General features: G+C 33.8%; 1 protein-coding gene across 3 annotated transcripts in view; it reads left to right on the top strand.

Moving 5' to 3' along the window:
• The first annotated feature begins 3,953 nt into the window (after positions 1–3,953).
• LOC126810517 (probable E3 ubiquitin-protein ligase HERC4) overlaps positions 3,954–23,784 on the top strand; it is a 30,221-nt gene continuing 10,390 nt past the window's right edge. The window contains exons 1-20 of one of the 3 annotated variants that reach the window (XM_050535622.2): positions 3,954–4,126; positions 6,146–6,405; positions 7,089–7,251; positions 7,605–7,681; positions 8,255–8,444; positions 10,596–10,627; positions 10,761–10,852; positions 12,595–12,725; positions 14,603–14,843; positions 15,030–15,157; positions 15,405–15,461; positions 16,521–16,632; positions 17,605–17,794; positions 18,217–18,266; positions 18,393–18,449; positions 18,580–18,639; positions 19,564–19,686; positions 20,055–20,141; positions 20,467–20,637; positions 22,199–22,246. In XM_050535622.2, coding sequence (XP_050391579.1) covers positions 6,174–6,405; positions 7,089–7,251; positions 7,605–7,681; positions 8,255–8,444; positions 10,596–10,627; positions 10,761–10,852; positions 12,595–12,725; positions 14,603–14,843; positions 15,030–15,157; positions 15,405–15,461; positions 16,521–16,632; positions 17,605–17,794; positions 18,217–18,266; positions 18,393–18,449; positions 18,580–18,639; positions 19,564–19,686; positions 20,055–20,141; positions 20,467–20,637; positions 22,199–22,246 — 2,241 coding nt within the window. In that variant the 5' untranslated portion in view covers positions 3,954–4,126; positions 6,146–6,173. Of the gene's footprint in view, positions 4,127–6,145; positions 6,406–7,088; positions 7,252–7,604; positions 7,682–8,254; positions 8,445–10,595; positions 10,628–10,760; positions 10,853–12,594; positions 12,726–14,602; positions 14,844–15,029; positions 15,158–15,404; positions 15,462–16,520; positions 16,633–17,604; positions 17,795–18,216; positions 18,267–18,392; positions 18,450–18,579; positions 18,640–19,563; positions 19,687–20,054; positions 20,142–20,466; positions 20,638–22,076; positions 22,125–22,198; positions 22,247–23,784 lie in introns of all 3 variants that reach the window. The other 2 variants (XM_056098960.1, XM_050535625.2) reach the window with 2 other exon arrangements.

Below are 23,784 nucleotides of genomic sequence, written 5' to 3' on the forward strand. Positions count from 1 at the left end.
GATCACGCCTCAAACGCCCATAAGGGCCCACTGGCTGGACCCAGGTTAAGTATTCTTGAACTAAATCTACCCCAGGAAGTCTTCCGTAAAATCGCCTCATGACGTCATGTTTGACCGAAATAAGTCTGTTAGACTAACAATCAACCTTCCCGTCGTGTGACTATCGCCTATATTATGTTTGCTTATATATTTTAATAATTCCAAACGCTACAACTATGACAGTTTTTAGAAATATTCAGGATCCTTTTGCAATAAAAAGAGTAAGAATATTGGGTGTTATTTTCTTTATTTAAGCAAAAGAATGGGTCGGTATAATTGCAAATGGCGGAAATGGCGTCACGTGACCAATTTGAGATGACAGTGTCAAGTACGAACGCCTTGAAGGAATGGAGATATCGCCTTGCAATTTTCAGGGTACTTTGGCAGTGCCGTGACTAGTATGTAGCCGGAGTTTGGTAGTCATGACACCATTGGTTCCAGCATTGCGCACGTGCAAGGGGCAAATGTCATTTCTGCTCTGCAACATCTCAGCACTGACATTTTTACTTAATTTCTGAAGTAATAGGAAGCTGGAATTTTGAGAGAATCACGCTATATTACGAGGTGGTTGTGTATGGGGCGCCGTTTGTAAATTAATTATTTAGCTTTTTATATAGCAAAAAACACTAGATTTAATTTAAATTTATATAGTTAAATCTCGACTTTTGTGCAAATTTTTCACTTTTAATTTTTAAACTAAAAATACAACAAAAACACAATATTTAACATAATATATATAAATATTTCTTGATTTGTCTCTATTTTCATATTTAACATTTAGCATTGAATATTAAGACCAAAACAAGAGATTTGATGATATATAAATATTTAGCTAAATATTTAGTTAAATGTTTAAACATTTAGCTAAATATATATTTAGTTAAATGTTAAAATATTTAGTTAAACATTTATATATTTAGTTAAACATTTATATATTTAGCTAAATAATATATATTTAGCTAAATAATATATATTTAGCTAAATAATATATATTTGGCTAAATATTTAACTAAATAATTATATATTTAGCTAAATAATTATATATTTAGCTAAATAATTATATATTTAGCTAAATAATTATATATTTAGCTAAACATAGTTAAATTACAAAGCGCAACCGTACCACGCCGTTTGTAAAATAATTCTTGTTGTAAGGGAGCCACGGTGGCTAAGTGGGTAAGGCGCTGGCTCGCTAGCCTGGAGGTCGGGTGTTCGATCCCAGCATTGGCCGAGAAAGTTCATCCCGATTTTCCGACGTCGATTTTCCGACGTGGTTTCCCCTTGTCAGTGATGCAGGACGGAGGGCCTGACAAGGACAGCCGTCTAGTCCTTCGGATGAGACGAAAAACCGAGGTCCCGTCTAAACATTGGAATGCACGTAAAAGATCCCTTGGCAGTTGGAATTCGATATAAGATTAGGCGATAGTGCCGCTGCCTGGACAAAATTTCCCTCATAGCACACTGTATGGCGTATGCCCGTCTTCATTAGCCCAGTATAGGAGCAGAACAGTAGGACGTAGTGTACAACTTTCCATTGACTGCAGTTCGTGGTCAGCTTCCATTTCTAATTGCTAGTAGGCCTATTGTGCCAAGGCTCACGTGTCGCGTACACGTCATCATTTTATGCGCAGTTTTTTGTGTCGCTTACGATAATAGAAATATTGGCGGGACCACAAATATATATTTAGTTAAATATTTATACATTTAGCTAAACATATATATTTAGCATGATATTTATATATTTAGTTAACTGTTTATATATTTAGTTAAATGTTTATATATTTAGTTAAATGTTTATATATTTAGTTAAATGTTTATATATTTAACTAAATATATATATATTTAGCTAAATGTTTATATATTTAGCTAAATGTTTATATATTTAGCTAAATGTTTATATATTTAGCTAAATGTTTATATATTTAGCTAAATATTTAACTTTAGATTTTTCAGTGATTTAGTATTTAGCATTTATACCTACGAAAAACAGCACTTTTAGCTATATATTTAATTAAGCGATGTGAAATCAAGATATAACATTTAAAGTTTTTCATAGACCAAAAACTCGACTTTTAGCTACAATATTTTTTTGATATTTACATATATGCCATTTTTGTTCTAATATTTATCTAAATATATATATTCGGCGTTAAATCTAATGTTTTTTGCTATAAAAAAATTAAATAATTATTTTACAAACGGCGCCCCATAGTATGCTGTGAACATTTCAGCTTGCTAGATTCAGTCAAAATAGAGATATGGACTAAATATGGTAAATTTGACAAAATGTCATTTCTCGGGCATCATAGTGTCATCCATGTAGGCCTAAATGCTCTGTATTGCATTCTATTAATGCCAGAAGGCTGTAATTGGGGGAGGTGCCTCTGCAGAGGAGGTACCAGGACTAGAAGGGACCAATTAAGGCAGGGTTCGTTCATTGGCAATGCCGTGCTTTTTTCAGTCTGTTGTAGTGTATCCCCCTGCTTTTTTTTTTAAATATTGGAGCTATCAAGCTGAAATGTTCAGGAAATCACCCTGCATGTATTCCTGTGTGGCTGTGAAAATGTCAGGTTCGTAGCTGCAAAAATAAGGAAATGCAGCCTTCCACAGTTGAGCGACAAAAATCACCCCATGACGTTATGTTCGACCGAAATAAGGCTGTTGTTTAACTAACAAACAGCCTTTCCGTGGGACTATTTTTACAGTGCCTTCGTGCATATACAGGAAGGTGGTATTCAAGGGCGTGGATTTGTCATAACTTTTGAGGGGGGGGGGGGCGGACGAACCTTGGAACCTTTCATTACCGGTACCAAACCCAAATAATAATTACGAACAGTTTACCAGTGTTAATTATTTCGATGAAAGCTGTAACTAGGGGTAATATGATGACGATATGGTAAAATTGACTACGATAAGGAGGAAGATATCGTGAAGATGAATTAGCCTACTGTGGCGAGAGCCAAGGCAGTGGTTAGATAGCTTTCAGAACGGGACATTCATGTGGATATAAACCTGAAAATCTGTCCTGGCGATCAAAATCATGGGGGGGGGGGGCAGAGACCTATTCCTCCCCCTTCCGATTCTAAGGGGGGGGGGGCGGACCCGTCCCCCCCATCCCTCCCTAAATCCACGCCCATGAGAACAACCCCCATTTAATAAGAACTCAAACTTCCCAATTTCAGGTTGATATCTGACATAATATTGTTTGAAATAAACGAGGGGTCATATTCGGCTACGTGGTTAAATAATGGTGGATATGGGTGAATTTTGGGTAGATTTGGGGTGATTTGGTGTAAATCGTGCTACCGTTACGGATCACTATAATAAATCGACATCCAAAGAAAATCATGATAAGGGAGAGAGAGAGAAATGAGGTTTAACGTCCACTCGACACAAACTAGGTTATTTCGGGACTAACATATGTTTTTAAATTTTATTTCAATAATTCGCTTGTGCGTAGGTGTCTTTAGCAGTGGGAGCAAATAACTGGGGGACCCGGAGAAAACCCACGAGGTTGGAGAGGCGACCCTGACTTGTCACGTACAACCGGAGATTCGAAACCACGCCAGTTGACTCAATGACAGGCTTTATGATACAGCGCGCACGTGCTAACCATTCGGCCATCCAAAAATAATACACCTTCATGGATAAGGCCGAGTTATAATATAGTTATAATGCTATACTACGAGAACGTACCTATATAAAAACGTTGAGATATACTGATGTGCTTAGGGTTGAGAGATGAGGTTTGTTATCTACGGCCTGGGAGTAAGAGAAGAACTCTAGGGTCGGCAATTTTGGCTAGGGTAAGCCGTAAGTCGACACAGGGTTTTTTATTTTTATTTTGACCTTACAGTTTGCAACAACAAACTGGATAACTAAGTCACCAATTCGAAGGGGAGATAACTAATACGTCAATTCTTGGTAGGCCAAAATTTCGGAGATTGCATCCGCAAGGTTCTGTTTATTTATAGGCATAAATAAAAAGCCATCCAATATAATGTATGATTTTACAATTTCTAGAACATTCAACAACAACATGAAATAAAGGTCTGGAAAAAGATTTTGTTTGTTTTGTATTGCTTAGGTACAGTGTCACGATTCATTATGTCATTTATGTGTGACTGATTTTATATGAATGTATAATATTAATAAGTATAATAATATTAATCATATCGTCTTACTCTTATTACTTTTAGTCCTAATTTTGATTTTGTAACTTAGACCCCTATAATTCATTATCTACTAAGATCTTATCCCAAACGGAACCGGTGCGAATTTTAGCTCCTACTCAGGTTAACGACTACAGTCCTCTTCAAGGCAATGCCAAGAAATTTGATAATGGTGATGTATTAATATATAATAAATTTATATGACAACCTGGCAGAGTGTTTGCCATATTAGTTATATAATTATTATAGAAGGCTAATATTTAGTCTTAGATAGATATCTTCAAATAGGATAACAATATATTTAGCACTGTGTAACCAGTTTAGATGTGCAAGGAAGTAAAAATGAAATTGAAAGTGTAACTTAGTCATTAGGAAACCTTACAGTAAATAATTTGAATAAAATGTTATTGTTGATTCTTATAGTCACAGATAAATTTTAGAAATTAGATATAGAAATCAGAGTAACATTGTAAGATACAACAATAACACATCAGGCCTCCATTCTTTTCTAGTTTTCATAGTCTTGTCATATCCATGAGTTGTCTAAAAAAATATGCACTTTTCAACACCAATCTTATTAAGACTTTGCACACTTGTTCCATGTGTAAAATACACACCATATTATCGATATCTCTTTTTAGTATGTACTAATAGAATTTCCAAGAAACCTCATCATTTTTATACGCCCACATTTTCATGTGGACATATATTGTCGTCACCCCTGCCGTCTGTCTGTCCGTCCACGATTTGTTTGTGGACACTCTACAGGTCACAGTTCTTATCCGATTTTGACGGAACTTGAAATATAGGTTTATCTCCTTTCGATATTGGCATGTATCAGATCGAAACTTCATGGATTATGGCCCCTGATTGTACAAAAAATCATGTTTTTAGCTTGTGGACATTCCAGAGGTCACAATTTGTATCCGATTTTGATGAAACTTGAAATGTATGATTATAACCTAAAGATCTTAGTTAATTTCGATATTTGCGGAGATCAGACAATAACTTCCTGGATTATGGCCTCTGATTGTTCGAAAAATCACAATTTTTATCCGATTTTAAAAAACGTTCAAATGTATCATCGTTACACCCTAATAACGGTTGATATCTAAAATATCTCAGTCCATTTCGATATTCGTGCATTTAAGTCCAGACCATAGCTTCCTGGATTATGGCCCCTGATTGTACGAAAAACGTGGGCATATCTTGCCTGGCAACCGCTGGTTTGGTGTTTTCATGGATGCCAGACAAACCACAGCCTATAGCCAAAAATTGTTCTGTGGCTTTTTTGGAATTGCAATTAGCATTGTTCATGCTAAATTTGATGAAAATCCATGCAGGCATAACTGAGAAAATTTGACTTTTGTTGTCATCAGCACCCGTTATTATCATGCTTTTGGGCCAAGATTGGAATATAGTTGGTAAATAAAATTGGTATTTTTCTGGTGATTAATATGTAGTTGTCACCCCAAATAACACAAAATGTCATATCTTATAAAAAAATTTTACAGTGCTAGTTTTAAAATACGCATTTTAGACTGCTGAACACCCTTAATATCATAAAAAAGTATCAAAACATCTTGTATCATGGTAAAATACAATCAAATGACACAAGAGGTTAGATGTCCCAAAATATATTATGCATTTTGAACCCTTACTTAATTCTAAGTTGTTCATTGTCCCTCGATCTTCGAAGAAAGCAGGGTACTATTAAAATATATACTTTCATCACTGCTCTAATTCAATACAACAGACCTGCAATACAAAGCATATTTTAAGAGACAGTCTTTGAGTTTATTTTTCCCATTAATAAGAAGAACCATAGGCTTTTTTCAGGATGTAATTAATTTAACTCAAGAATACTATCGTAAGGATAGTCTTGTCTGGAATGAATGCATGTTATTTAACTGTTTAATTTAATCATATTTCAGATTAAATGTGTGAAATATAGCTAGCAAAATGACTGGTATACTGTGCTGGGGTAAAACAGATCATGGTCAGTTAGGTGTTGGAGGAGTGGATGAAAATTTATTTTTACCATCATTGTTGCCCACATTATTTAATTCTCCCATAACTGATTTATCATGCAGTGATAAACATACTCTGGTATCTTTAGCTGATGGTAAACTCTATAGCTGTGGTAATAATGACCATGGACAACTTGGACGGAATACACAATGTACTCGATTAGGTAAAATATAAATACTTTGAAAAGGCCAAGTTGATCCCATTATTAAAGATATATTTCCTTGATAGTCCAGAGCATATTGCATTGATAATTTTAAATTTTCTGCCATTGTGAATGATATTTGGCAGTTTTTGTAAGACTTGTTAATGAATGATGTCCTCCTTATTGTTCTTGAAAGAACCAGGCTATATATTGAAGACAGGCATACACCATCCATGCAGTATACCCTATTAAAGAAATTTTTCTTAGAGAGCAGTGTTTTCGCCTACCATATTCATCATCAAATTCCAACTACTAAGGTTTTTTTATGTGTTGCTTTTTGTTCCATCCATACAACAAAACGCTAATCGGCTATTCCTTGACAGTTGACAGGGGAAATCATGCAGAAAAATCCAGACTTCCTGGTTAGTGAGCTAGAGTCCCTTACTCTCTGAGCCCCTTACTCTCTGAGCCACAGTGCCTCCCACTTATGGTAGACTGAAGCAAAGAATGATTTATCTAATGTACACTTTTAATAACAGTTAAAGGATATACAGTTAACATGTTAGATGTATATTATGAGGAAATGAAATGGGGTTTAACATCTAACTTTTCTTCACCGACTGGGGTAACAAAGACAGGATCGTATGAGGTATGTGTATAATAATAAGAGTCTTTTTTCATTATGATCTTTTTTCAAAAAACAGAACAAGTGGATAAGATACAGTCACAGCATGTTTTAAAAGTAGAAGCAGGCTTATCACACAGCATGGTATTAACTACAGCTAAAGAAGTCTTTACATGGGGTGATAATTCATTTGGTCAGTTAGGAAGAGAAGGTATTGCTGAAGATCAACAAAAAACACCAAAGTAAGTTTGTTACTGTTTTTGCCACTCTGTTCATGCACAAGCAGATGATTGAAATAAAGAAAAGAGACCTATTTATCCATTTAGCACTTGGACAGCCCTAGGGTAATACTGTTAAGGTATATTTACATGTACTCTAACACGTACCAAGTGTTAAAGGGTTATGTTCATTTGATTATCAATTGATGATGATTCATTTCTTTCCTTCGACATTTAGACCTATTCACTGATCTCAGAAAAGTAATTGAACAAAACGTATGAACATAAGCAAACTAAGGAAATGTTTGGAATAGCTTTCGCTTTTGTTAAATTTTGGTTCTCTATATGATGTTTCTATCTATTTATATCCTTTGTAGATTAGTGAAAACATTGGCAGTATACTCTGTATTACAGATAGCTTGTGGTAATAATCACTGTTTAGTTCTGACTTCAGGTAAAAGTAGTAGTTTGTCAGTTTTACTATTTCTTTGCATGCACAGTAATAACAATAGTATATTTAGATACATATCAATTTATCCTCCTGATAAAAATTATAAGCATTTGAACTTTGTAAAACTTGAAATCCTTTTATTTGCATTAATACATGTTTATACATGTTACAGAACAAAATATTATAAAGTATAATATGTCAGTATATAGATATTGTTTGTATGATACTATATAGATAAAGATGATAGGTACATCACAAGCGGGAAAATGTATATCTAGAGTATATTTGAAAAGAAAAATAACCATTTGCCAGTCAAATATATTTCGAAAATTGTGAAATTTGTTTACACTTTTAACATATTAGGAAAAGGTATAGTTTGAAAAATGCTATAGAGTTAGTAACTTAAATGTTCTTTGTAAATACATCTTCCCCCTGCCAATGTAGAACCACAAACATCTGATACCCTGGTTCCCTTTCAAGAATTTTTTTTAGATTTAGAGTGTGAGGCCTGGTGTCATGAAAAGAAATTAGATTAATATACAAATATGTAATTTTAATTTGATTGGCATTTTTCAGAGGGATTGGTAGCTAGTTGGGGTGCCAATAATCATGGTCAGTTAGGATGTGACCAGAATATAAGTTATAGAGCAAGTCCTAAGTTTATAGAGTGTTTAAAGGGTATACCAGTTGCACAAATAGCTACTGGCGGCAATCATAGCTTTATATTATCTCAGTCTGGTGCTGTCTTTGGTTGGGGAAGGAACAGGTAAATACTTTTTATTTACCTACATTGAAATGCAGTTGTATATAGTCATCACCTCCACCTGCCTATCATCCACAAATACTTTTGGGCACTCTAGAGAATGATGTTATCATCCGATAAAGACAGCATTTATGTTCATGAGATGAAGAAGCCTATTGATTTCATCAATTCTGTTTCATCTATATATACTATTCAAAAAAAGTAGGGGATATTTGATTTTGGGGGCATAATACTAAAATATGCAAATGACTACGAAAAAAGTCACTATAGAACCTAACAGAAGAAGCATTTCCAGTTACATGTGACGCCCAAACGCACCAATAGCTACCGCATGGAATGCAGGTGATGCTTGGGATCATCATGGGGGTCCAACCCAAGATTTGCACGACTCTGACTTTGAATGTTACAGTCATTGTGGCATTGAATTCCAGGGTGGAAACATCAGTTTAATTGTTTTAGTGACCAGAAAACAAATTTTGATATGCGTCGGCTTACCCAAAATGAAAGGTTACGTGCCCTTGGCATGCTACAGATCGGCACAACACAGGCGGTCGTGGCGCGGACGATGAATGTTTCTCAGTCTGTCATAAGCAGGCTATGGTCCAGATACCGTGATACACAATCTGTACAGGACAGACCACGCTCAGGTCGACCAAGGGCGACAACTCAAGCCCAGGATTGATTTATCCGTACCTTGGCCTTGAGAAATCGTGTCATCACAGCAAATCAGATCAGCACTCGTCTTCAAACAGACACTGGTGTGAGAGTGAGTGGCCAGACGATTCGGAATCGACTGCATTGGGGTCACCTTCGCGCCCGACGTCCTCGCGTGATCCCTTGTTTGAGAGATCATCACATTCAGGCAAGACGTCGTTGGTGTAGGGATCGTCAACACTGGGATAATCGACGCTGGAGCAATGTGATGTTTTCAGATGAGTCAAGGTTCACTGTTGATTTTTTGGACAGACGTAGGAGGGTGTGGCGTCGTCGAAACGAGCGCTTCCAAGACGTTAACGTCATCCGACATGATTGATTTGGGGGTGGTTCTGTTATGGTGTGGGGAGGCATCACTGTTGCTGGAAGAACGGCTTTACATGTTGTTGCAGGGCGTGTTACAGGCCAGTACTACCGGGACAACATCTTGGCAGTCCATGTTGTGCCGTTCGCACGACGTCATGGCCGCCGTTTCATCTTCCAGGATGACAACGCAAGATGTCACAGGGCCAGGATCGTTACAGGTTACCTCCAACAACAGAACATCACCACATTACCTTGGCCAGCACTGAGTCCCGACCTCTCCCCCATCGAGCATGTCTGGGACATGCTTGGACAGAGGTTACGTCAACGTCAACAACGTCCTGCCAATGTCCAAGAAGTTGCTGCTGCGTTGCAACAGGAATGGGACAATCTGGACCAAAATGACCTTAGACGTCTCATTAGGAGTATGCCACGTCGGATCAATGCTTGTTTGGCAAACAGAGGAGGATTTACCCGTTACTGACTTGGTTGTGATGCTGTGGTAACTTTGCTGTTTGACCCCGGGTATCATTTTACCCTTATAATGGTCAGTCTGTGCCTTACTTAGTCTAACGATCATTTGGAATAAATCGATGAATGTGAACTTCATTTCATTTTGTCATTTGTTTCTTCGTCAGTTTCATTAGGTGACTTTAATAACACTTAAAAATCAAATATCCCCTACTTTTTTTGAATAGTATATATATGTCGGACTTGTCTGCCTGCACTGGCAAAAATCAGACATCAAGATAATGTGAATCAATTGTTGACTACAAATATTGAGAGTACCAGTACGATATAGGCACTAGGAAGAATAAAAAGACTTTCACTTTTAATTGTTTCTGATAATTACTTCATGGGTACATAGTTGCCATTGATCAGGTTCTGGTGTCTTTTAAGTGCCTCTGTTACCTACAAACAATAACATGTATGTGATTACATTTATGACCCATGCAAATGAATTGGCTGCTGTAGCTGTATATTCTGTTGTCTGGCAATCTAGAACCAAATTTATTGTGTTTTAAGATATATTTAGTAATAGATTAAATTTATACTGTAGTATTAAATCATATTTGAAATTTTGATAAATCTAGTCTGTTATAGTTATAGCAAAACAAATGTTATTTATATTTATAGTTTTGGACAGTTGGGTGTTAATGATGAAAGAGGTAAGATTATTAATTTAACTAAAATTTACACATCTTCAAAAGTAGTTGGATAAGGTTCTGTGATTTGTGATCTATTCGAATATAACTCTTCAAAAAAGAATAATGCTTTGAATTTCAACATTGTATTTTGCAGACCGTCCTTTTCCCACATTATGTAAATCATTAAGAAATCAAAAGATAAAATATTTAAGTTGTGGAGAAGATCATACTGCAGCTTTAACACAGGTAGTAATTTACATTAAATATAATTTAGTTTTAGTACGATTAATCTGAGGCCTTCACAAGGATTATTACTCGCCCATTACTCATCATGTTGTCTTGTCGTTTGCAAGCTGTCTGGCAAAACACACAATACATTTCAGACTTCCAGATTGCAGTCATCATTATGGTGATGTCTATTAAAGTGTGTACTGGCACAGTGAGTTTATTGTACAAATCTGATTAAATCGGCATCCACCAAAGGAATAAATAGATTATCTCTACAATCAAATGTAACCCTAATGGTGTTACAGCAATATATTGTATTTTAGTAGAGAAACATGGGGACAGGCTTTCGGGTTGTATACATTACCGCAAACCAATTGCTGACAAATATTCCTTGGTGTATGCATGCTATTAGATCAGTAGAATCAGAATTCATATTTTTTTTAGTGGAAGTAGACTTGGCCTATATTAGGAATTTGTTATTAATATATTAGTCCATACAGCAGTATCTATTATTAAGTGCAGGGGGACTGCACCACACATAATTTACACTGCACTGTACAGTCCCCGGCTTGTAGTGATACAGACTTCATTCAAATTTGAAAACAATCAGGAATATAACCTAGAGAAACCATTGTGTAATGCTAGCATGAGTCATGATCTGCTATATGTTACAAGAAGTTTGAAAATGTAATTAAAACCACAATAAAAAAAGGGCGATAATCAAAATAAGATAAAGCCAAAAGTTTTATAAACTATCGATTTAGGAACTAATCGGAATTATTCAGCTATATAATTGCACAAAATATAATAATATGTAATACCCCTACAAGAAAAGCAAAACAGGTATGTTGAAGAAATTGTACTATGAAGGTGTATTTATATAAAGGCATAAAATAAGGGCGATAATCCAGACACGATTAAGAAACTACAGAAAATTTAGAATAAATATTAAATTAGATCATTATCCAATATGTAGTCGGTTATATACTTTTAAGAAATGTCAAACTTAGTATGTTGAAGAAATGAAAGTTTCGAAATTTCTTTTAAAATGCGTAATTGTATACTGCCTTTGGCAGTGCACTTACAATAAAGAGATTTTATTCTGGAAAGAAATAGTTTTTTTATTGTTACATATTGTCAAAAATTGTAATGCCTGTGAATAGAAAACACTATATAGCGTGAAATCTGGTATGTCACTATAAATTGACGGGTATTTTACTACTTCATAGCCAAATTTGACGGTTTCGTTGAAAATACCGATATTAAATTTATTGTTAATTATTTCAATATCCAGGTTAATGTTTTACTTCTTGTTTTAAAAGGACTGACCACAAATTGAAAAAAATCTTGTGATTATATACTGAAGGGTGGCAAAAGAAAATATTTCTTTGTTCCTGTGACATGTCCATTCGATATTATATTCATGAAATGAAATGGGATTTAACGTCCTTCTGTTCTGCTCTGATTTGGCTAATGAAGACGGTCTATTATATTCATACATTTGAATCAGATTTGTTTGTGTAAGAAGAATTTTACCCTGTGCTAGCCAACTATTACTAATATTAATATTAAAAGGACATTAGTGTATACAATTCAAAGACTTGACATTGAGTTTGCAACAGTTAACTACTGCATCATTTCTGTTCTAATGATAATGACTTACTACATGTAGTTTAGATAACTAAAGCAATGCTGTTGTAATTGAAACAAAAAAACAATTCCAAGCTTCTGTTGTGTTTATTTATTTGTTACTTTTACAGAGTGGTGGTGTTTTTACGTTTGGTGCTGGTAGCTATGGTCAGCTAGGTCATTGTAGTGCACAGAATGAAGTTTTACCAAAACAAGTTATGGAACTAATGGGAAGTGATGTCACACAGATTGCCACTGGCAGGTAACAACTCATCGACATTTTATGGCTTCCTTTTTTTTTTTACCTATAGAGACCAGAATTGGGTCACCAAAAGTCATTTGTCAGCTTCAGGAAATAGCTTCCATTCCCTTTTAATAGACTTCAACTAGAAATATTTTTATGTAGCATATCGAATCCTGTTCTCAATACCAAAAGATAGGTGCACCTCACTATTTTTCATATTTCATTCCTGTAACAGGATACAAATTTATGTCAGTACTACTCCTACAAAATTATGTGTTTTTATAATACTATAGAATGAAAGCGTACCAACCCATATCTGTTTAAAATTCACACCAGTAATATTCCTCCGAAATTATGTGTCTTCATTTATGCGGGAGAAAATTAAAGCAAAATGTCTGTGATAAGAATAGTTTGTGATGCCGAAACATTGTTTGTCTTCTTTTTGAAACTGTATTTTAAAATTCCATCGGTGTAGCATCGACACCTGTATGCAATGCAGGCAGGCATGGTCGCCATATTATTGTTATTTGCACATATGTGACTCGTTTTCTCCGCCAAAATGAACCATTCTAGTTCGCTTTTGTAGAAAGCAATGCAAGTTCGTGGCCAAGTGCCATTTTAGCAGCAAAGTAGTTTGTTAAGTGGAGAAAAATTAAACTGTTGTGTATTAGCTAATAACAGTCCACACTTCGGAAAGATACATTTTTATACGCCCACATTGAAATGGTCCTTGATCACTTCAAAAAACTTTGTGGATGCTCTAAAGGCTAAAGTTAATATCTGATTGACTTTAAATTTATACACAGTGTTTGAGGTCACAAGGCGAATAATCCTATTGATTTTCAAAGATTTCTGATAATTACTGCCAAAGTTATGGCCCTTGATCACTTCGAAAAATCTTGTGGACGCTCTAGAGGCCAAAGTTAATATCCGATTGACTTCAGATTGATACACAGAGTTTAAGATCTTGAGACGAACAAGTATATTGATTTTCAATGAATTTTTATGACTTGGAACAGCTAAATCCATGATACAGTATACAAAACGTTAGCATGGGGCAGAACTTTATAAAAACCAAACAAATTCTAATGGTTTTCTGAGTTGTTGCTCTTAATCAGATTTTAGTGTATTATAAATGTTTCATTACCGAAAAAAGTAAAAATATGCGACAACTCTTGTTGACTGCCCGGACGATTTAGCTGCTGTGGGCGTATGTTTCGTTGCCTGGCAACCTATCTTTCGTATGATTATAGCCTACAGAATATTTTGTTGTCCAGTGAAAAGAAAATGATTAAAATATTGTGTGATGGCAAATTGTGTGCCAGGTGGGAAAACATGGCTACTGATAAAAGTTATTGTGTTGTGAATAATTATCGAGCTTGTATATTTTCGGGATTATCAAAATTGCTGTTTGAAAGTAATGACAGTTAAAGGTTAGCTTACAAGTTTATTATCTTTGACTACTTTTAATCTCATCGACCGACAATCAATGGGATTAAAATGTCCGACAAAGGAGAAACCACAAATTGTTTTCAGGATTATAATGTAAAGGAAATTACGTTGATTAAGAAAGTCAATCAAGGCAGATTAAATAGTTAATCAATTAAGGTAGGTGTTTAACACCATAAAAGGGTTGATCACTCTTAATTACCTAAACAATCCTGCCTATTATCTACGAAAATCGAGATGAGTAGTACTTATACACTCATACAGTCAATATATTTTGGAATTTTGAACATTTTTCACCATATCTTGATATCGGATTGGGCATATTCCTGGTCTTGCGTTCGGATAATCGTGTAGGACATGTCCGGAATAAATGGCGAAGTAGCATCCCTGGTGTGCAACATCCTTGTATGAAAATATGTTTTTTTATTCAATATCTGTCTTTGCAGACGACATACCTTAGCTTTTGTAAGAAGTAGTGGACGATTATATGCATTCGGACTAGGTGGTACTGGTCAACTTGGTAATGGATCCACAGACATTAAAAGTTCACCATTTCCTGTGCAATGGCCATTTATACCTCAACCTACTGTAAATAGTATGCAAGTTGATGAAGACAAGAAATCTGTGATAATTAAACAAATATTTGCTGGTGGTGATTCAAATTTTGTCATACCATTAAACACAAAGGTAAATGCTTTTTGTTGCTGTGTTAATTGTTTTTGTTAAGGAATGAAGGACTTTCTTCCAATCTAGGAGAGGTTTAATCATGAATACCTACAAGACCCGTGATTCTAGAATAAAAAGATTTTCATGCATTTTCTAGATTTCTTCTTGAATATGTACTAATAAGGCAAGTTTGTTTTTATTTTAAAGGTAGATAAAGAACCAGTTGATTTTCGTGTTTTAGCTGTTGGAAGTCAAATTCTCTCACTCACGTCTGCTCATATTAAACAATTGTGTGAACTACAGTCAGCAGATACAATTCCTATGGAATTATCTGAGTAGGTTATATCCTTTTATATCTTTAATATATATCCTTTTATATCTTTAATATAACACAATATATCCTTTTATATCTTTATATCCTTTTATAATCCTTTTATATCTTTAAAATAACAAAATATATTTATATTTTACTGTTTTGAATATTTATTTTGTATAAATTTGCAAAAAACATCTGTGTCTCTATCTTAATTTGCACATACATTACTAAATTGTACACATTGTTTTTATTTTTTTTATTTACAGAGAATTAACAAAAATATTTTCCAATGCATCATGTTTGAATGCAACATTTCTTTTAAGGTAAAATTCAAATTTAGAACATTTTTACTATTACTATTTCACAGATTAAATATTTCTGTGAAACCATTCCTGAAAAACATAAGACAGATCCCCCCACAATTTGGACACAGTTAGTTTCATTAGTATAATGGGTATTAGCTCGCTTAAATCAAACTAGTTGACGTAGAGACTTAACACATATTAAATATTTACATTAATAATTTGGTTGCGCAGCACGCAGAGGTATTTAGTAGTGGATCGAAACAAGAATAAACCGGCAAAGGTGTGCAGGTGACCCTACATCTAGTCATGTTCATACCTATTTTAGGGTTATATCATTGACAAATCTTATAATTCAAGACACAGTTAGATCACTCTACCACCCAAATTCCTGTCTCAGTATATTCCTTTTCTCTTCACATTTTTTTTATTTACCCACATTTCCATGTGAATCCAAATAAAGATGGAAAGGAATCCTTAACCATTTAAATAACTTTATTGGGGCTCAACTGCAATTAGTAATAAATTGGATACCAGTAGTAGCAGTGGTTTAAAACGAAGTCAGGGGTATCATGAAACCATCATTTATACCATTTAATGTTTCTTGCGTGTAAAACTTATGAATCAAAAGATCTTGGATGAGTTCGATTTTGGTGTGCATCAGAGTCTGATGATCAGACCTTCCGTTTATACAAAATGTGAAATATATGTTGATTTAGATGAAACTTAAAAGTATATTAACGATCAAAAGATCTCAGATGTGTTTGAACTTTGAATTTGGTGTGTATCAGACCTTCCATTTCAGAGTTATGCCCCCTTTTCCAAAAACATATAAAGGCTATAACTTTTTTCTAATTCGATTGTCTACGATATCACCTTAGGTGGAAGTGGACGTAAAACCCCAGAAACGAACGAACGATCTAATTCGATGTGAAGCATTGAGACAAAGAGAGGATGAGCCCTATTGATTTCCCCTGTTCTCGGCCCATCTGTTGCAAAATATGGGCATATCTTGCTTGGCAACTGCTTGAGTTTAATACAATACAGAACAATTGTAATTTGTTATATAATTTGTTTCAGTAATGAGCAACATTATGGCAGCAGTAGTAAAAATCATGGTGTTGATTTAATGTCAGTACGAAATGAATTTAATGAAATGTCCAAAGCAACAAATGTGATAATTATACAAAGGGTAATTTATACAACCAAACATTGTTTTTCTTTCAAAACAGAACAGCAAATGTTATTTTGGCATTATTAAATAATGCTGTTATTATACATAAATGCGTAGGTGATACATCAGTGCACAGCTGACGGTGCCTTTACTATACTCTGTTAATGCATCAAAGAAATAATTTATGAAAAATTTCATCTAAAATCTGGTAATCGGATTACAAAAGTATGTTTGGGCATGGTTTTTGTCACGTGTGTCATTTGACTGTTACTGAACAATCAACAAATTTAAGGACAAGCCTTCAGGAATCGAATGATAAGAAATTATTGTTCTGAATTAATCCAACTCGAAGAATGTCTTAGTTTTTTCACAATCATAATTAAAGTCTTGATGTGTCATTTGCATTCCCGCTAAAATATGAAATTTAAGGACAAGCCTTCAAGAATCGAATGATAAGAAATTATTGTTCTGAATTAATCCAACTCGAAGAATGTCTTAGTTTTTTCACAATCATAATTAAAGTCTTGATGTGTCATTTGCATTCCCGCTGAAATATGAAATTTTTCACAGCTTAATACACTCTAAACATGTACTCAGATTGATTATTTAACATTTAATTAAGACATCAAAATACTTTAATGCTAAATAATCGCTTGACTTGGATTCAATCGGATTTAAACTAGGTTTCTACACTACCAATAAAAGATGGCGGCGTCATGTTATGCTTTAGAGCAGCATAGATTGATCAAATTTAAATTTATCATAACTCTGTAAATACTGAATAGAATTGAACCATTATTGGACTAATATTCCTATTAGAGATTAAACTTATTGTAGTTTGAAAGGAATTTCTATAGCACTAAATGATGCATCAAGACTTTAAGTATCTTTATATCTATTTTGAATCTTATAGTACTAGTAGATCCACTTTCTTGTATTATGTTATTTACCATCCAAGGCACATGTTACCATAATTTGATTTGTTTACAGATCTGTAAATGTTTAGAACACGATTTAATTCGACGATTACCTACTTCCCCACCTGATGTTGAAGCCTTACGTCTATATCTCATGTTACCAGAGTGCCATCTGTTTGATCAACCCAAGTATTATAGTAGTTTTATAGTGCCATTAGGTCATTCTATAATCAGTCTAGATAAAGCTGCTTCTAAAGTTATAGGTAAGTAATAACATTAAAGCTGCATTATGTAAGAGCTAAATCTGTCTAACTGATATTGCTTGTTACTTTAGTCGTGTTTTTTTTGCATTACTTCCGTTTCTTCAAATCTTTGTTATGCATCTATCATAGCAATGATATCTGTGTTCAAATTATATTTGGAATGTGTTTAACCAGTTCTAACACATATGGGATAATGGCCGTGGCACCCATATTGTCCTTTAATGCTATATATAGAAGCCAAAGACAAGGTAATGTAGAGTGGGTGGGCATTGTCATCTAAATATTGCTCTACAAGTCAAAAGGCCTGTTATCTAATTATTAAAATAAATTATAAGTGATATTATCTATGGATAGCGATATTGGATGATAAAATAAAACTATTATGTATTTATTTCAATGCTGTTGTGTTATTCTGTTTGTAGACTTATGGTGGTCAACTTTTCCAGCCTCATTTTTTAGCAGAGTAGTGTATGTAAGTATTTCTTCTATATTGTTTTATTGTGAATTTTATTGTCTATAAAAATGTTTGCAACGTTTCAGTATACTTTTGCTTATTCCAGTATGTAGTTTTAAATAAATAAAAAAAAATGTGTTTCAGATTTATAAACAGTGTGTAGAATTCATTTTGCAGTTACCAGCTACTAATGTATTAGAGGTAAATATCTTTATTATTTATCGAGAACGATTTTAATTTTAATCTATATATGAATAGATATGTACATTCAACTATGGCTTCAGAAAAATGTATATAGTTACTGCAACAATCTATAATTTGTTCTTTTTAGTCAGAGAAAAGAAAACATAGTTTAATAGTGTCCATGGAAATTTTGAAAAAGTTGAATTGTGTAAGTATTTTTCATAATGGTTTCTGTGCTAATTAATGAATTTTAGACTTGCCTACACAGATCATCCTCCCTCATACTACAAAATACTACAATATTGCTTTACATAATGCTGTTACAAATTTTCACACACTTATATTGTTTTGAACCCTTCAGTTACTGTCGAAAGCCATTGTTATCTTTAATTTCTTGTGAGTTTTTTACCATTTCTCGAAAATATTTAGTTATGAATAAGCTACTTTTTTAAGGTGACAACATTGAGATTTCTTGTAACACAACACCAATCATGCCTCACACTAAAATGGTACAGCATTTGTGAATCTTCTCCCTTATTCCAAGTTTGTTTTCATTTTGAGTGAAGCAAGTATTACTACAAGAACTCGGTAAACGCTTGCAGCTGCCCCCAACTCCCACCCATGTTCCATTCGCTTGATTTGATATATACGTTTGTTGTTTATTGCTTGCAGTGTCATCTATATTGTGTGTTGTCCGTGTGTTGGCTTATGTGTTTTGTTTAGGTGTGGTGCTACCTCCTGCACTAACTAATAAACATACGTTATCTTACACAGTGTTTAAGGTCATGAGACAAAGAATCCTATTCAATTTTCAACGATTTCCGATAATAGCCCTTTATCACATTGAAAAATCTTGTGGACACTCTAGAGGCTACAGTTAATATAAATTATTTTAGGTCATGAGACAAACAATCAAAACAAATTCTAATGGTTTCTGATAATTACTTCATGGGTTTATTACTCCCAATCGGATTTTCATGTGTTGTAAATGTTATCATTACTGACAAAAGAAAAAATATGCGACAAAATTTGTTGACTGCCTGAATGACTTAGCTGCTGGGTCGTATGTTTTGTTGTCTGACAACCTTTCTTTTTAAAACTAACTATTGTTTTGTTTCCTAATTTTTTCCAGGTAAATGAACAGAATGGTCAGATTATACCATATCACCAGTTTTATATCTCTATATTAAAAGATAAAGTTAATGTTAAAGTTGATTATGTCAGTTGGGTACAACAGACAAACAGAAATCCTAATGTAAGTTAATTATAGTTATCAACATTTATAACTTATGCAAAGTCGCAAAAATAGTTGTGTACATTACATAAATGTATGGTGTGCTGTGTGTTTCTCATGAATTAAATACAAACTAATAGTAAAGTTAGTATATTATCAGTACATTATTTTCATCATACCAGCAACTCGGTATCATATCGAGAATAGATATATGCCTGAACAATCACTAATATAATTGTCTTGTATATAATCCCCTTCACCTCCATCATCATTAGCCTCGTTGGTACGGTAAAGTAGGACATTGAACCACCATTTCATTTCATTTTCTACAATATATATATTTATACATTTTTCTTATATATTTTATATGGTAAACTTGCAATCTTCAGGAACTTCATTATTGTAACTATCCATTCCTGTTTGATGCAGCAGCTAAAAGTATGTTATTACATACAGATGCTATGATGCAAATGCAGGTAAATAAATATTGAAATGTTTGTATTTGTGAAATATTCCGAGTCGCAATGACAACGCAGCTATCTTAATATTTGTACCAGTAGATTGAAAAAAAAGTGTCTTTTGAACTTTCATGATAAATATGCATGTAATGTTTTTGTTATCAAGTATAATTTTGCTGGTATGTAAGAGTGTGGATATGTTTTTCAATCAGTGGTTATCATATACCTTTTAATCTCAAAACCAATAGTCTCTGAAGAAAGCAGATGTTATAGTGTTCTTTTTCAAAAGTCTTATGCTCTTTGAGAAAAATAACTGTATTTAATTTAATTTATTTTATTTCAGTCGGCAATAGATGAAGTAGCAAGAGTAAATTTTAGTACATTATTAAATCGAATGCCCATAGATCCTATTAACCCTTGTTTAGTATTATTTGTAACAAGAGAACATATAGTTCGTGAAACGTTGCAACAATTAAGTAAACATAGCAGTGCTGATCTCAAAAAGCCTTTAAAAGTAAGTTATATATCATTTGTTATCCTGATGATAATTAATTTGTGTTGTAAATATCTGTACACAGTGGTGGACACATGCTATTTAAATTTAAGGGGTACAGTGGTTTTCGGAGAATATTTTGAAAAATCGGGGGTGTCAATGGTCAGTATAACATTCAGTTTCATCAGCTACATAACCCCAATCAATAAAAAATTCAATCAACAGTGAATTTGTTAATACTGTCATTTAGGGGTCCCCCCTCATGGATCCGCCACTGCCTGTAAGCTATTGTGCAAAATGAAATATTAAACATTGTTTTTTTATACGCCCACATTTTCATGTGGACGTATTATGCCCACACCTCTGTCTGTCCGTCCATCCATAATTTGTTTATGGACACTCTACAGGTCACGACTTTTATCCGATTTTGACAAAACTTGAAATATAGGTCTCCCCAAAATCTCGGGTTTCTTTCAATATTTATCCGAGTTTGTTGAAACTTAAAATGTATCATTATAATCCAAAGATCTTTGTTCCTTTTGATATTTGCTCATATCGGGCCGTAAAGTCCTGGATTATGGCCCCCTGATATTACGAAAAATCACGTTTTTAGCTTGTGGACCCTCTAGAGGTCATAATTTTTATCTGATTTTAAAAATATTTCTATGTATCACCGTTACACCCTAATGACAGTTGATTTCGAATTTCGTGAAAATAGGAATGAAACTGCCTGACAAAATGGCCACTCCTTATACGCAAATAGTATAAAAGTATGTAATACCAAGTTTTTGGACCCTAGAAGTCAAAATTTTTATCTGATTTTGATGAAACTTAAAATATCTCGTGCATTTCAGACCGTACTTCCTGGATAATCGCCCCTAATTGCATAGGCATAGGAGCTCAAAGTTATTCAGGGGGTCATAAGAGATAATTGCCCGAAATCAATACTGTTTTTTCCGGCATACCTATCATAAGAGAGATTCGGGCATATTTTCGGGCATGCAGTGGACAAGAACAAGACGAGAAAATAGTTTTCGGGCAGTGTGGATCTCATAGAAATAAGTTAGTTATATTTTTTCTCTAAACGTTAATAGAAAAAAAAGGTCGTCGAATTTTTCATTGCTCGAAATTTAAATTTTTGGGTTTTCCGGTTTCCTCCCACTGCTAAAGACCCCTACGCGCAAGTGAATTATTGAAATAAAATTGAACCATGTTAGTCCCGAAATGACCTAGTTTGTGTCGAGTGGACGTTAAACCCCATTTCTCTCTCTCTCTCTCTCGCAGAATATATGCGTGTCATGCCAGGCAACTGCTGGTCTTAATTTGATATGTACAGATACTATTTCATGTGGAAAGATTGCTATGGAAAATTTAAAAGGTTATGTTCATTTTGGACTAAATGGCATAACTCCATTTCATTTTATTTCATTTCCTTGTCAATGTAGATTATTTAATTTCAGGTAATATTTATGAGAGAGGAGGCTATAGATGCTGGTGGAGTGAAGAAGGTAAACAAATCTCATTGTGTGCACATGTTTTTTTTGCTTTTTGCTTTACTTATCTTTTTTCTGTAATTTTTCAGGTAGTTTTCCTGGGTGAAGAAGCTATAGATGAGGGGGGTGTAAGAAAGGTTTGAATGTTTCCTGTTATGTGTGGTTATTGTAATCATGTTAATTAAAAGTTAATAAATTGATGAATACCATGAACTAATCGCATGCAACAATACTTGATAATATTTGATTTTATTTTTTTTAAAATGTTAAAAACTGAAGAGATTGATTTAAAACAAAATATTTCCACTGCATGTTCATGTCATGAAAGATCAAAAAGTAACTATTCAAAAAATCCAACAAGCATTTAAAAACACAAATTCTATCTGAGAACAATATTAGATAATCAATACAGTTAAATTGAAAAATAAATTTGAAACTTTTGGCTTAATTTCTTACATCATATAAAACATACATTTATATACACATAAATCTGTTTTTCTGTATAGTTTTGATTAGAATTTTACATGTATTTACTATGTTAAATATGGCACAATCACTTCAAAAATATTTTTTATGAAAGAGAGGTGAGTCGGGTACTGACTGCCTATGCCATCATTTTGTTCTCAGATACAATCAATAGTAATTAATGGAAGATTTATATTTGTAAAAGATATAATAATTGATTACATGTGTGGTGAGTGAATGAATCGCAGATCACTTTTATTTATTTAAGTTTTTATACGCCCACATTGAAATGTGGTCGTATATTGTCGTCCGTCCGGCGTCCACAATTGCTTGTGGACACTCTAGAGGCCAAAGTTAATATCCGATTGACCTTAAATTTAAACACAGTGTTTAAGGTCTTGAGACGAAGAATCCTATTGATTTTCAACAATTTCCGATAATTACTGCCAGAGTTATGGCCCTTGATCACTTCAAAAAATCTTGTGGATGCTCTTGAGGCTAAAGTTAATATCCAATTGACTTTAAATTTATACACAGTGTTTGAGGTTATGAGACAAAGAATCCTATTGATTTTCAGCGATTTCTGATAATTACTGCCAGAGTTATGGCCCTTGATCACTTCAAAAAATCTTGTGGACGCTCTAGAGGCCAAAGTTAATATTCGATTGACTTTAAATTTATACACAGTGTTTAAGGTCATGAGACGAAGAAGCCTATTGGTTTTCAGCGATTTCTGATAATTACTGCCAGAGTTATGGCCCTTGATTTTCAAAGATTTCCACTCTAAAGGCTAAAGTTATTATCTGATTGACTTCAATTTGATACACAGAGTTTAAGATCTTGAGACGAACAAGTATATTGATTTTCAATGAATTTTTATGACTCGAACAGCTAAATCCATGATATTAAAAGTTTTGTATACAAAATGTTAGCATGGGGCAGAACTTTATAAAAACCAAACAAATTCTAATGGTTTTCTGATAATTACTTCATGAGTTAATCAGATTTTAGTGTATTATAAATGTTTCATTACCGAAAAAAGTAAGAATATGCGACAACTCTTGTTGACTGCCCGGACAATTTAGCTTCTGTGGGTGTATGTTTCGTTGCCTGGCAACCTATCTTTATACTAGTTTTAATGACTTTCTTGAATAACTCAATTCAGCATTTATTATATTTTTAACTCAATTTCTAGTGCACACTAATTAAA

The sequence above is a fragment of the Patella vulgata genome, chromosome 2 (genome assembly GCF_932274485.2).
Source record: "Patella vulgata chromosome 2, xgPatVulg1.2, whole genome shotgun sequence".
Lineage (NCBI taxonomy): Eukaryota > Metazoa > Mollusca > Gastropoda > Patellidae > Patella > Patella vulgata.